This window comes from Dermacentor albipictus, chromosome 6, assembly GCF_038994185.2.
Source record: "Dermacentor albipictus isolate Rhodes 1998 colony chromosome 6, USDA_Dalb.pri_finalv2, whole genome shotgun sequence".
Taxonomy (NCBI): domain Eukaryota; kingdom Metazoa; phylum Arthropoda; class Arachnida; order Ixodida; family Ixodidae; genus Dermacentor; species Dermacentor albipictus.
In genome coordinates, this window is record NC_091826.1 from 7,648,211 (window position 1) to 7,662,351 (window position 14,141).

The 14,141-nt window shown below is 42.9% G+C and overlaps 1 protein-coding gene across 1 annotated transcript; it reads right to left on the reverse strand.

Moving 5' to 3' along the window:
• Window positions 1–757: 757 nt before the first annotated feature.
• sqh (Myosin regulatory light chain sqh) lies at window positions 758–9,791 on the reverse strand. The gene is made up of 4 exons (XM_065424869.1): window positions 9,633–9,791; window positions 9,329–9,519; window positions 9,026–9,255; window positions 758–934 (listed from the first exon to the last, which is right to left on the reverse strand). Exons 2-4 carry the CDS (start codon window positions 9,513–9,515, stop codon window positions 827–829), a joined length of 525 nt encoding a protein of 174 aa, XP_065280941.1. The 5' UTR covers window positions 9,516–9,519; window positions 9,633–9,791; the 3' UTR covers window positions 758–826.
• Between the last annotated feature and the right edge of the window lie 4,350 nt (window positions 9,792–14,141).

The window sequence follows — 14,141 nt, forward strand, 5'->3', positions numbered from 1 at the left end:
AGACTGGGAAAATTGACAAAGAACTCGAATGCAAAATGCAGAATTGAATGCATTTTAGAGCCAATGAACAGACAACATAATCTTGAAGCTAGTGGATCCGTGTCAGCACTTCTTTGTTGTATGAGAAATCACATTATTTTTATAAGTACAACAGCCAGCAAAGCGGAAGAGCTTACATGTGCTTGCAGATCCAACACAAAAGGAGCTTCATTACCTCACACGTACAGACGATTGCATTCACTGGGTAAGTCACCATCCTTCCAGTTCTTTATTGCTCTCATTTTTCCTGTAATTAAGTCCTTTAGCATTCGATTTGTTCTCCTTAGTTATGTCCACACATAAGACACGTGCAAAGTGTGTTAGCAGTCAGCACTTGGCTACTGACCCTTCAAGTTTTACATGCTGGGCTCCATAATACACGAGACATTTTGGTGCAGCACAAAGCGGGACAGGGAACACAGGAATAAACGGGGAAAAGCGCTTGTCCTCGTTTATTCCTGTGTTCCCTGTCCCGCTTTGCACAGCATCAAACAGTCTCATGGAAAACTAACTAGCCCAAACCATCACCCTTCCATAATACAGAACTGAATAGTGCAAAGCTAAGCTTTTCGAAGAACTTGTTGCATTTTGGGAAGCCATGTTCAACATTTCCGGAGCAATGCTGCAATCAACTCAATATGGCCTAGCTCTCCCACTCCTTGACGAGTGTCTCAAGTGACAAATTAACAGACAGCAACACATTCAAGCAGCAACCCTGTGAAAAAGGAACAATAAGGAGCGCTTTCTTTATTCAATATAAAAAGATACAAAAATATGAAATATGCATTCACTGATCATCATTCTCTTTGGCACCATGTTTCAAGATGCGTGTGAATTCCAAATAATTGAACATTCCGTTCTTGTCTATAGGTGCTTCACGGAACATTTCGTCAACCTGCAACAGAAAAGATGCGCCTTACTCAAATGACCTGCTATAAACATAGATGTAAAACAAACAAAAAATTCAAGGTGCTATAAACATAGATGTAAAACAAACAAAAAAATTCAAGGTGCACTTAGTTATTCCTACGTGGATGAATGTGGAAGCGTTGTGACCACAGCACGATGCCTATGGTCTTTGAGTCATCTTCATTTAACTCTGCCTTAACACCAAAGGTTGTGGGCTCAAGTGCCTTTATTAACTTTACCTTAATTTACACCAAAGGTAGTGGGTTTGACTCCCACCAAATTGTGGGTTTGAGTGCTTAATTAAGTATATCTTGATTAACTGTGTCTTAAGAGGAAGCTTTAGCTCGGGCCTAAGTCCGATGCGGCCTATTCAAATACATGTAAAACGCGAAAACGCTTTCTTGAGGTAACCCCTGGACCGATTTTAATGAAATTTGTTGAGCCTGAGAGATAAGGGTGAACTCTAGTGACTGTTGGAAGCAGAATTTCGATTTAGGGCCTGAATTTTGTAAAAAGAATTTTCGAAAATTCTAAAGTTCGACAAAAATAGAAGCACAAAGTTTACACATTAATAGCTCTGCATCAAAAACAGGTACCGCTGTTCTGCAAACGGTTCTTCTCGGTGTCCATTAGATCATTCAAAGTGGACAAACCTGCTATGTCAATTTATATCTTACGTGAATTTGCTATGTTGTGTACAAGGGTTCTGCAAAAGCTGCACTTGCATATTACTCAATTTTTTTAGATTCATGTGTAACATATCAATTTTATCCGTTTTAGATGTATTATTAGATTCAATGCACCTAATTGTGTTATGAGTTTTCATTGCTGTGTTACAGAGTTGTAAACTGGATGGTGTCGTTTTATGAAAATTTTAGATTTTTGACAATGTTTAATAAAAATGACAACCTAAATAAAAAATCCGAAACCAACAGTCACTATACTTTAAGTTTTTCTTTTAAATGAAACAAACCTCACCAAATTTGGTGCAGTGGTTGCCGAGAAAAACAAATTCTCTTTTTACATGTATTTAGATAGGAACACTCGAGCTAAAGCTTCCTCTTAATTAACTTTGTCTTTATTAATTCGTGGGTGCGACTTCCACCAATGGTCGTGGGTTCAAGTGCTTTAGTGAACTCTATATTAATTGACTGTGACTTAACACCAAAACTCGTGGGTTTGACTCCCAGTAGAGGTCAAGGGTTCGAGTGCCTTAAGATTAAAGGTCATGGATTCCCACCAAATGTTGAGGGTTCGTAGCCTTTTTTATATCATCATGTGGTCACACCAATGCCAACTACACCAGATTTTCCACCTCGTGAGCCATTTAATGCTTTTCCATTGATAATATGCCACACACAACTCATAACAATGCCATTACCTAACAGCTGAACACAAACTCCTTTACTGACAAAAGTGAAATCACTCACAAATCTTAGCAACCTTGGGAATTAATGTATCTTCAGTTACAGTTACCCCTAAACATCCCACATATTAACACCTAAGCAAACAACATTGTTTCCTGTTTTTTTGCTATTTTTTTTTACTTTTACTTGCTATGTATACCCTGTGAACACCTACCCGGTTGTTGCAATGTGACAACATACCAGTTCTGACCATATAAAGCCAACAGGCAACGAAGCCAGGGGTAATTAGCTGTGGTTTAAAGTGAAATGTAGAAGATTATAAAGAAAAGGGAAATGAAAGTGAGAGAAAAGATAACTTGTCACTGATGTGGACTGAACCCACAATGTTTACATTACACGTATTGGCTTTATATGGTTGTGATTAACAAAAATCGAGCCTCCTCTGTTTCCCTTCTTATTACATACTAGTTCTGAGCTTCTAAATTGGAGAGAGACACTCAACCAAGAGAAAGCCAGATTCTGACATCATGTGCAGTTGTCCAAATAAAACTTCTCGCATGCCGGCATCTCTCACTTAGAACAACGCTTTTACATAAGTTACTAACTAGGCTGACCACACACTAATGGTGAATTCTAGTGGTCAATCCTGTTCTTGGTATCGGGTTGCAATACGTGCCAGATCCAAGTCAGAGAAAGCATGAATGATCCAAATGCCAGGCCACTTTCGGAACAATGAGAGGGGAGGAAGTGAAGGCCGAGCAGCTTTCAGCGATGCCCAACTAATGTTGCCGCATGACGCAACATTTATAGCATCACGGCAAGTAAGGGCACAAGCCAGACAAAAAATGGTGGGCTACAAAAGCAACTGCTACAGCTGCTGTTGGTTGCAAGACAGGTCTACGCCAGCACAGGAAGATTTTAGTGCCACAATAAGATAGTGTCACTGCTTGCCTCTCGACTCAAAAGTAGAACTGAAGGCACTGCTAACAAACATTGCCAACCGTGACCCGAGGCATACAAAGCATAACAGCACAATTACAAAACCATATAAACGGCCGAGCCAACACTGGCAAAAGCGCGGTGATGGAAGCCTGCATAGTGGTCGCGCAAACCGGCCAAATTTCGCAATCGCTCCATCGTCAGTGGGAGCATTTCTGCGTTCTGAGTACAGCGATCTGAAAGAACCAACCAAATTTAGCCATAGCGCCACTTCACAGCCACTCGAACAAGATGACTACCTCTGGAGCACTCTGAAATGACCACCCAAAGTCACCATAAGAAACTTGCATGGCTGCAATCATTCAAGCACACTAATTGCACTTCTCATTTAAAGGCTTTACATGCTGCCATAAGATGCAGGATGGTTTGCCTTGCAAGTCAATAAACATGCATTGGAAAAATGTGCAGATATAGAGACATGTCACATTAGGATTGCATTATAGCTTTGCACAAGAAGACTGTAAATTTCACCTTGCTGAAGCAACTGATGAGAATTTCCTGCTTTAAGTGCAATTAACATGTTTTTGTTCATGCAACAAAGATACTTTTATAAGGAAAAAAAGTTTTGTGCATTTCTAAAATAGTGCCTGTCCATCTTGCACATTCTCTTAAGCATACAAAACGGATGGAATGGATGCTTCTGGTTCCTTAAAGGAGTACCTACTGACATGGCATTTTCATGTAATTTTATTGTGTCTAGATGAAGGTCCAAACCATAAAAAAATAATGGCAAGCATCAGAGACCTCTAAAGTATTTACTAATGCTTGTTTCAATCAACCAACGGTATGCAAGAGGTGGATGTGTCGTGATACATTGGCTTGCTTGCTTTGTTCCTGAAACTGCTATGGTCGACACATGCAAGCGCAGGACCCGTCTGTATTTTATGGGCAACATTGTCATCATGCCTAGCTTTATTGCTAGACGCCAGCAAATTCTGCATGTCACAATAACATCAATGACACTTAGGCGGCATTTCAAGATGAGTGTTAATATCAAAATTTAATTTGATACCATACACTAAGTGTTTCCCAACCTTCATACAGGCAAGTGTCATCCCCTTAAACTGGATTCACATGATGGACATGATCGCGGACAAATCAGTCATGTGACATGCGAAATGCATTAGATTACTTCACAGCTGGCATCCACACAACAGAGCGACAGAGTGAAAGTGAGGACGGAGCAACTTTCACATTGGCAATGGCGACGGAGCCCAAAATTCCAAAGGTGATTTGGCTTTCTGCAGTATCGTGAAGTGCCAACCGAAGGAGCCCCGCAGAAATGGGTGATATATCATGTGATTGCAATCCACAAATTGAAATTGCAATTTACTTTATTGTGTGAATAAGACATCATATGTGAGAAGTGTGTTTTAGAGATCATATTTTAAAAACGTGTCAGCACTCCTCCAAGGTCCTATATTTAAAGGGGCCCTGAACCACTTTTTGTCAAAGTTGAAAAATGCATCTGAAGTTAATTTAGGCTATTTCAGAAATACTTTGCCGCAAGAAGTGCTTCAATGTGTTCAGCAGAAGTGGAGTTATTGGAAATGAAACATCCCCATTGCAGTGCTTCTGTTCCTTCTTCAATCACTTGCACTGCGAAGGAAATGGCAGAGCAGGATGTACCCACAACCCTCCGCCTACTGAACGTCGCTGGGGCGCGCAGTTCAAATTTGATTTTGGACGTTCATGTAGATGCCACTACTTCTGATTTGGTGCCTATAACGTGCCAAATGTGGTCGTCCTCAGCAAGCCGCAGTTCACTCAGCCAGTGGACTTGTCACAGCACCCCACCGTGGTCGCAGTATCTACACTACATAGCAGATGGCAGCTGCATGCTACTGTAGTGCGTATGCAGTGCTTGCTTTGTGCACAACAAGGCTTGAGTGCGCGCTCACGCTGTTATGCTCCAGTCCGGCCATATTACATGGTGCGGACCGGTTTTGTCCTGCACCAGCTTGACCAATGGATAGTAGCCACATCCAACTTGCGCATTTTCAAGCGCTATCAATAGCTCAATACGAAGTGAAGTCTGCCAAGGCATCTAAACAGGAGCAGTCAGGAGTGAGCGTGTGCTGGCATGCGTGAGTGTGGTTTGACTAAGTTTCGCGTGGTTCCAGCCTAGTTTTAGTGTTCAAAATTCGTTTAAATTAGCAAGACCCGGCTGCTACGACTCCTAAAAGCAGGGTGGCCAAATTTTAATCCCTATGCAGGCAGCCAAGCATCAGCAAACAATACGCCTCGTGCACCGAGTATAGAGGCGCCACTGAAAGCCACCTAGCGGACGCTTCCATCAGTACACGCGGGAGCAGTAGCAGACGACAACACTTTGCAGCAAGGACGGCTGAAGTTCGCGGCTGCGATTTCTCCTTTGTTCGGGTGCCAGGCTGCTGCTTCTGCGGTGACAGCTGTAGGGAAGATGCTGATCTCTGTGCGAGCGGGTATGAACACGATGTTACCGGTGTTTGGGACAACATGGTCCACACACGTGCAAGGTGTGTCCCGCAGACAAACGCCATGGACCCCATTTACATGACGTGGAGCTCATGCTCACTAGCCGATAAATTTTGTTGAGTGATGCGATATCTCAATGGTTTTTTTTTTTATTCTACCCTTACCGCAATGCTGCTTCTGTACCTGAATAATAAGCACCCGTCGTTAGTGTAGACTTTTATCAAACAAATCCGCACGGTGCAATCTCTGCTTATGCCGTTGTGATTTTTCTGCCGATGAATACATGTGACATCGCCGAATAAGTGCAGTCGAAGTCGCCTCAAGAAGAGTAATTGCCAATTTATTGATGGAAACGTGTACACTAGCCAACGAAGTCACCAAATACACGGGTTAATAAAAGCGTGTTAGTGCTGTACCACCGATGCGATTCTGCTGCGTACGCCGATGAACTACCGTTCCCATTGCAGTTTGTGCAATTTTAAATTCCCCAAGGGAGTTGCTTGGAAACGTACAAAGCTAAAGACTGACTAACTTTTCAGTACTTTTTCATATAGCTAGAGAGAGGTGCCACATGATATATTTAAAGGCAGAGCAGCGCCAGTCAAAGTAGATGAGCACTGGCAGCAAGGCCCAGTTTAGTTGCCTGCAGCGTGCATTTTTTTTTTTTTTTTCGCTATGTATCCCAGTCTGAATGTATCCCACCAACACGCCCAAACTTCTTCCCTGCTAAAGTATAAGAAAGAATTCAGTTCAGTACAAAACTCACATGCAAAAAGGGACTATGTTGTGAAACAAACAAATCACTCGGCGTGTTAAGTTTGCTCAGGCAGCATCGAGGTGTGATGACTTCCCAAACGTGGCGCGAACTTTTCAGCGAAAAATGGAAAAAAAATACCATATGCAGCAACTGTTAGCAATTCTCGCCCTGAACTACCTATTTTCTAAACAGATAAAAAAAAGAAAAAACACAATATCTAAGATGCCCTCGGGCGAAAAGAATAAAGCTGTCAAAGAAGCACTTCCTTGGTATCATTCCGATAAGACACAGCGTGATTTATACCCTTTACAAATGAGGCAGGGTGAAAACCTTGCAGCTCAAAAGAATCGACAAGAGTTATGCATGGAGCAACTAGCAACACTTAAACATGTGCGAAGCCACGCATAACATAGATGTAAAAACATGAAGTGCGCGACAGCTGGTGCAAGGATTTACCGCGCCACATGAAACCAACAATTTCAGTTCTTGCAAACTTCAGTAGCTTTAACATACAACGCAATGCCCTCTTGCTGCCTAGCTAGCGCAACGCGGTAAAGAAGCGGAAAGCAATATAAGCGGCAAACAGCATTCCGAACTTTAGCGAAATGCCGCTAAACTTCATGCTGCACTGCAGACAAACTTCGTTGCTCACGCATCTATGATCGAGTGGAAAAAAAACACCTACAAGACAAAGGAAAGGATGAGAACAAGAAATTTCCATTCAAAGTGACGATCCATTTTTGCTACCGTTGCTCCCGCTCATGAGGATTTGCCGGGAATGATTAGAACCGTATCGCCGGCACGTTTTCGCCGGTATTTGAGCCCCCAACCCTGCAACAATTCTTTGACATTCCCTGAAGCTTTGGCCACCCCACACGTGCGAATGGTGTTGCCCATCTTGCTCTGAAAATGTGAATAAGACAGAGAAGCACGATCAACGACACAGCAAACTACGGCGCGCGCCAGGCTCCTCTCCCACATGTTCTGCGCAAGACTGCCACCAGTGGCGAGTCCGTCGGCATGCACGGCGCGTATAGTCAGCTTCTTCTGGAAGTAGATAATTATTATAGAAATTCGAAAGCAGATTTTCGCTCACTTCAGCCTGTTTCTTAAACTATGTCAATAAAGATACACAGCAAGAGTAGGAAGAAGTGCACTGATCCAAACACCCTTCTTGATTGATGTTAGCTATTCACCGATAGCAGCCGCATATGAAAATCTGTTATATTACGAAGTATCTAGAAAAGAGTGAGAAGCTGGCTTCTGCTGAAAAGACAGCGTTTGAGAAGTGACTTTGTGCTCTCATTGCGAGCTCCATGCACTGCACACAACTGGAAAATTTGGCTGAGATGTTCGTAGCAGCGTATGCTATCTGGGGACTGTGTTTTTTCACCAAGTGTGAGGGGACCCCTTTAAGTAATCTAGAACACATAAAGGCACAGGTGATTGTAAGTGCTTCATGGTTTCATTCTGACTAAAAAGAAACAGGCTTTTTTTACATCAGTTGAGCTGAAAAAAATAAGTTCGTATTAGGCAGATACTTTTCAGAGATATAGAATATCATGGACACCCGTCATTCATGTTGATTAGTACTGCCCTTGTTTCTGATGAACAAATCTTTTTCGTCTTCCTCTATGCATCTCTTCACATCTGTAGTGCCAAGTGGCCGATACCAATTATAGCGTCGATGCAGCTTTTAACAAGTCAACAATGAAGAAATACCGAAGGAACAATAAAAAAGATTGTTAGAGAACACAGCTGCCGTGCCACACTACATGAGTAATGAGTGCTGATGCTTGGTTTTTTACCCAAGTGGCACTGCATTGCCATACATTGACCCTGCACAGTTTTTCCAATACTGGACCATAATGTAAATAATATATTGTAACCTATTTTACAGGAAGAATAAAGTATTTAAATTATAAGTTGTAGAAACTTCTTCGCCACTAAATGGGAGCCCAGCACAAAAGAATACACCCATTATTTAAAGCATGACTGGAGTGTTGAGCACGCGGTAAAAGGCGTGTAAAGACAGCAGTCTGGGCACATGCAGCATTGAAACTACATTTAGCCATGACCTAGCTATAAACATTTCACGTTTCGCACCTCAAATGCTTGCATGTGCATGACCAATCATGCACTGTCCGTTTATCCCTCGAAACGAAACTTTTACAACTACTTGAAATGCATACAAAACTAAGTGCAACCAAAGGCACTACAATCTTCACATGCCACATGAATGACTCAATTATATGTGTGCATATTCAGCACAAACACCTAAAATGGTTCTTAACAAGCAAGCTGTCGAGGTGCTTTGAGTGATCAGCAGTGTTGCTTCGGCAAAGAGGAATGCGCGGGTGTGGCGTACTTCCTGCGTAACCATTGTGAACTATGCTCCGCGGGATCACAAAGGTGGGGGCTCGCAAACGAATCCTAAAGTCGCCTAGCTGAATGGAACTCCGTCAGCCACGGGTTAAGAACGACGTCGCGTACTCACATCCTCGTCAGTGAAACGGTCTCCCATGCTGGTCAGGAGCTCGCGAAGCCGTTCCTCGTGTATGCGGCCGACATTCTCTTCGTCGAAGCAAGCGAAAGCATTCTTGATCACGTCCTCGGGGTCCGTGCCCTGCAGCCGCTCCCCGAAGAGGGTCAGGAACATTGTGAAATTAATTGGGCCCGGAGCCTCATTCATCATGCTGTCCAAGTACGGATCCGCTGGGTCCTTGCCTGTAAAGCGAGCAGCCACATTATATAAAGAAGCAGCCAAGCCCTTCCTGGCACTAGTCAATGCGACACTCACCCAGCGAGGCCAACATGTCGTGTAGATCCTCCTTGTCGATGAAGCCGTCTCTGTTCTGGTCGATCATGTTAAACGCTTCTTTGAACTCCTGGATCTGAGCTTGATCGAACATCGCGAACACATTCGACGTGGCTCGCTGAGCCCGCTTCTTCGTGGGGCCCCTGCCTTTGGTCTTGCGACTCGACATGGTTCTGTAAAGGCAAGACAGTAGTACATATCGCCTCAGAATTCGTTCGTTCAACTCTAGCGGCAAACGGCGGGTCGTGGCAACCGCCATAAAATATGGTATCACTCAAACGCTTACCTGGCAAGCCGAAGGCAACGATGAAAGTTTTCTTTCAGACGAAGTTCTGACAGCCGCACAGAGCCGACTACGCCCTGCACTTACCCTAAATCCCAGGATGAAGTATGAAGTCACTCACTTCGTCCGCAGGAAGTGGAAACGTTACGACGTTACTGCGCTATGGCTTTCTAAATGTATAGTGGATCACGCCAATAAACTGAAGCTTCCACGCAGAGACGTAAATCAAGCCAAAAAAAGCGCACAAGAAAACTTGCGCGCCGCCTATGCTAAGAAAAATTACAAAGTGAACGATTAAATGCCACTGTCTCTCACCTATAGCGTTACGTTTTAATCTAAACAATCTAATTTAACAGCATTCTGCTCATGTTTGTAATCTATATTGCTAAACATACGACCTTTTTTTTTTTTTGGAAGGCCAGTTTCGACATACGTACCGCAACGCCTTTGTGGCTTAAGCTTGTGCAACGCGTCAACTGGCGTAGTAGTTGCACTAAACATTTACAGATAGCGTTCTGAACTAACAAGTGACGTCATGCATTCTTTCTCACAACTGCAAAACTCCAGTTGGTTTCGCTTTTAGTTTTGTCCGCAGCTGCTCGTCCGGCACAATGTCCGACGCGTTGTCATACTTGGGCGTTTCGCCTATGGTTCCGCAGACTTTGCTTATTTGACAGCCAGGAGCCTTCAAGTCCTCGAGTAGCTTGAGCTCTGAGTGCGGAACACGTATGGGCGTATGAAGGCTTATCATCGTCTCTCGTTTGTTGGTGGCATTTGGTGGCTCCCCGATGTGTATTTAGTGAGGAATTTTGACCTACGAAGTAGTGCCAGTGAGCGCGTTTCTGTTCTGCCTAATGAAAGAAAAAATTGTCATCCAACCGACTGTAGCACGAAGCTACAAAGAATATCCACTCGGGTTTCGCAGACCAAAAAAAAGTTCGCAGTTGAAAAATTTGTCCTGATCCATGGGGATCAAATCGAGACCAACGTACGCCTTCTTCGTGATTTGGGAGAGGGAAAGTACGCTTAATTCATCAGCCTTCCCGGGGCAGTCGCTCTACGCCAAGCAAACCAAGTTGGTTCATTATTCTATGGGCTTCGTAAAGGGCGCCGGGCTCGGTCTCGAACTAGTACGAATTTTAATGCGCGCGTTAGTCAAAGCGGAACCGCATAGTCACAGACACAGGCTCCAAAATCAGAATCGCATGCAGCGTATGCACCAAACACTCAGAAATAGCGGAGGAAGTAGCGACCACGCTAGCCTTCATAGATCAGGAATGCGAAGTCGCACTAAGCTCGTAAACAGCAGTAAAGATACGCCAAAGGTAGAATTTCCAAAGAAGCTCTGGCCATTCTGGCCAAAGCGGACAGATCCAAAACCGCGAGCTCGAGGATCGTATGGTTCCCCGCGCACGTCACCACGGAAGGCGACGCGCTCCCGAATCTAAACGAGACGGCGCATCGGACCGCACGAGACATACCCGCCGCGCCGAACAGGTCAACGCCCCTCGCACGATAGCGAACATTTCTCGCGCAGAACGGGACAGGCTCACTAGATACAGTGACATAACCAGTGTATGCCTAAGTGCCAGAAGGATATACCCACCGCCGAGTCCCACACTGAACAGGAGACAGGCCGTCGCCCGGAGACAGCTCCAGACGAGCAGCTTCCCTAACCCATTCCATCTGAAACGTATTTTCCCAGATAAGCATCAGGACGACACATGCAAATTGTGCTAGCTGGAACGACCAGTAACACTCCATCACATGCTGTGGGAGTGCAATGCAGTTATAGGAAGGATGACAGTTGTTCCGGAGAACTTATCGTCGAGGTGGGCCGCCGCTCTGCGCAGCTCAGACCTCTGCATTCAGACGTGGGCGGTCCAGCAAGCCCGTGAGGCGGTGTTGAGGCAGGGCCTTGACGTTCCCCCGTGGAAGACCCAGCCCGGGTGGAGCTAACCTGGCCAGACATACAATAAAGTTTTACCCATCCATCCGTCGATCCAAGAGGAAGAACGTGTGTGTAAAGTGGGAAGCCGGTCATATGGTAGAGGTAGAGAGTGGCGCCATTCTTTATTATACATATATATATATATAGTGCAACTGAAGGTGGTTTTATGGTGGTTTGATGCGGGCACTACACTCCTCGAAGAGGCACAATGTGTGTCAAGTGAGCTCCTGAACAACACTTGGCAATGCGGTGAACGCGGTTTAAGAGGAAGCTTTAGCTCCGGCCCAACTCCGACGTGGCCTATGCAAATACATGTAAAACGCAAAAACGCTTTTTGCTAAGATAACCCCTGGACCGATTTTAATGAAGTTTGTTGTATTTAAGAGAAAGCTAAATTCTAGTGTCTGTTGGAAGTGGAATTTCGATTTAGGGCCTGAAGTTTGTTATCAGAATTTTCAAAAATGTTAAAGTTCGAAAAAGATAGAAGCACGAAGTTTACAAATTATTAGCTCTCCATCAAGAACAGCTATAGCGATTCTGTAAACGGCATTCATTAGATCATTCAAAGTGGACAAATTGAATATGTCAATTTATATATTGTGATCTTTTTATGTTGTGTACCAGGATTCTGCAAAAGCTGTATTACCATATTACTAAATTTTCTGAGATTCATGTGTAAAATATCAATTTTGTCCGCGTTGGATGTACTATCAGATGCAATGCACAGAACTATGATATCGTATTTTATTGCTGACTTACAGAGCTGTAAATTTGATAGCTTCGTTCTCTGAAAATTTTCGATTTTAGCCAATTTTTTGTAAAATATTGAAGACCTAAATCAAAAATTCCAACCGAACAGTCTCCCGATTTTAAGTTTTTCTTTTAAATGCAATAAACCTTGTCAAGTTTGGTGGAGTGGTTGCCAATTCAGGACTAAATCAAAAATCCGCTTACAACAGTCACTAGAATTTAACTTTCTCTCTCAAATGCAACAAATTTCATGGAAATCTGTCCAGGGGTTATCTCAGAAAAGTGTTCTTGCGTTTTACATGTATTTGAATAGGCCACGTCAGAGTTTGGCCCGAGCTAAAGCTTCCTCTTAATTTCGCCTGGGTCTGTTGTCCTCTGATAGTACTGCAGTTTAGGCATGATACCCCATTTCTGGGATTTGGCAAGTGAACCTATATGCACAATAAAGTGCATATTAAAAGTTTGAAAGCTTGTCTGGCACAATCGCCAGTAAGCATATACACAAGGAACCAAATTATTGAGGGCATATTGAGGGCATATAGAACAAGAAGCTTCCTACGTCACGGAAACTCAGGAACTCGATGGTGACATATCTAATGGTGACAAAGTTAAAGTTGGTCACCTCTTATAAAGGAAAACATATTGAGAGCTTGTCAAAATCTTACTGTTTTTAATTTTAATTTTTAATGAATGCACTGTTGCGCCAAAAAAGGAAAAAATAAAGACTTGGGAGAGAGTGTACGAAACGACTCTCCTTCCCAAGTCTTTATTTTTCCTTTTTTGGCACAACAATGCATTCATTAGATCCCAACCAACTCGCCCAGCAACAAGTTCTACTCTACAAAATTTTTGCATGAAGAATACATAATTAAAAAATATTTGAAGCACCAAAAATGTGTAATTAAAACAAATATCTAAAATGTGCTTTTATTGCAGTCTAACATATGCTCAACACTTCCCTGTAATTCAAATGGATGCCTTGCCTTATGGCTGCCTACGATTTTCTTATTTCGTTATTTAGGCAAAAACAACTTGCTATCTGAACAATTTCACCATGTTTCCATCCATTTAAAATGATGTGTGGTACTGTAGACATATGGTGCACTTGGCACCTTAAACGAACACACCACTCTACGTACATGTATCTGTTGATGCACTGTGCTTGCGTTTTATTACCGTCATTGTGATGGTGTGCCAAATACGTGTGATGATGTGCCAAATACGTTAGCCTTTCAGTTCATCTAAAGCTCCTCAGTTCACCAAATGCCCAGTTCTGAATGGCATTGCCTTCATCAAATGATGTAAATAAACCTTGCTTTTCAGCTGAATGAACTCCGCAGGATCTTTGTATTCCACTTTATTTAGGGATGAGAAAATATATGGTATACGACTGAATATTCGAAGGTTGTTCTTGTCAAATATTTGCATTCAATTCCATTGGGAAAGTTCGATATTCATACACCCCTAATATAAACATTATAATTGCAATATTAGAAATGTATTTCATGACTTGTTTGCAGAAATTGTGTTTTCCAAAGCACATAAACAACCTGTGCAAACATTTATGTAGCTAGTATAACATTTCTATTAAAATTACATTATTAAAAATTATATTACTAAACTTATCTGTAAAAGCCCTGTATAGGTCCGGTAATATGCCACGAGTACACCATTACTAAAACATACACATGAGGACATCCTCAGTACATAGCATCTACAAGGATGCATTTTGAACATAAGTTTGTGAAACTTTCTACAACCATTCATTTGTGGATGTTACAATGTCTCGACCACTTTTGTTCCAGCTATTT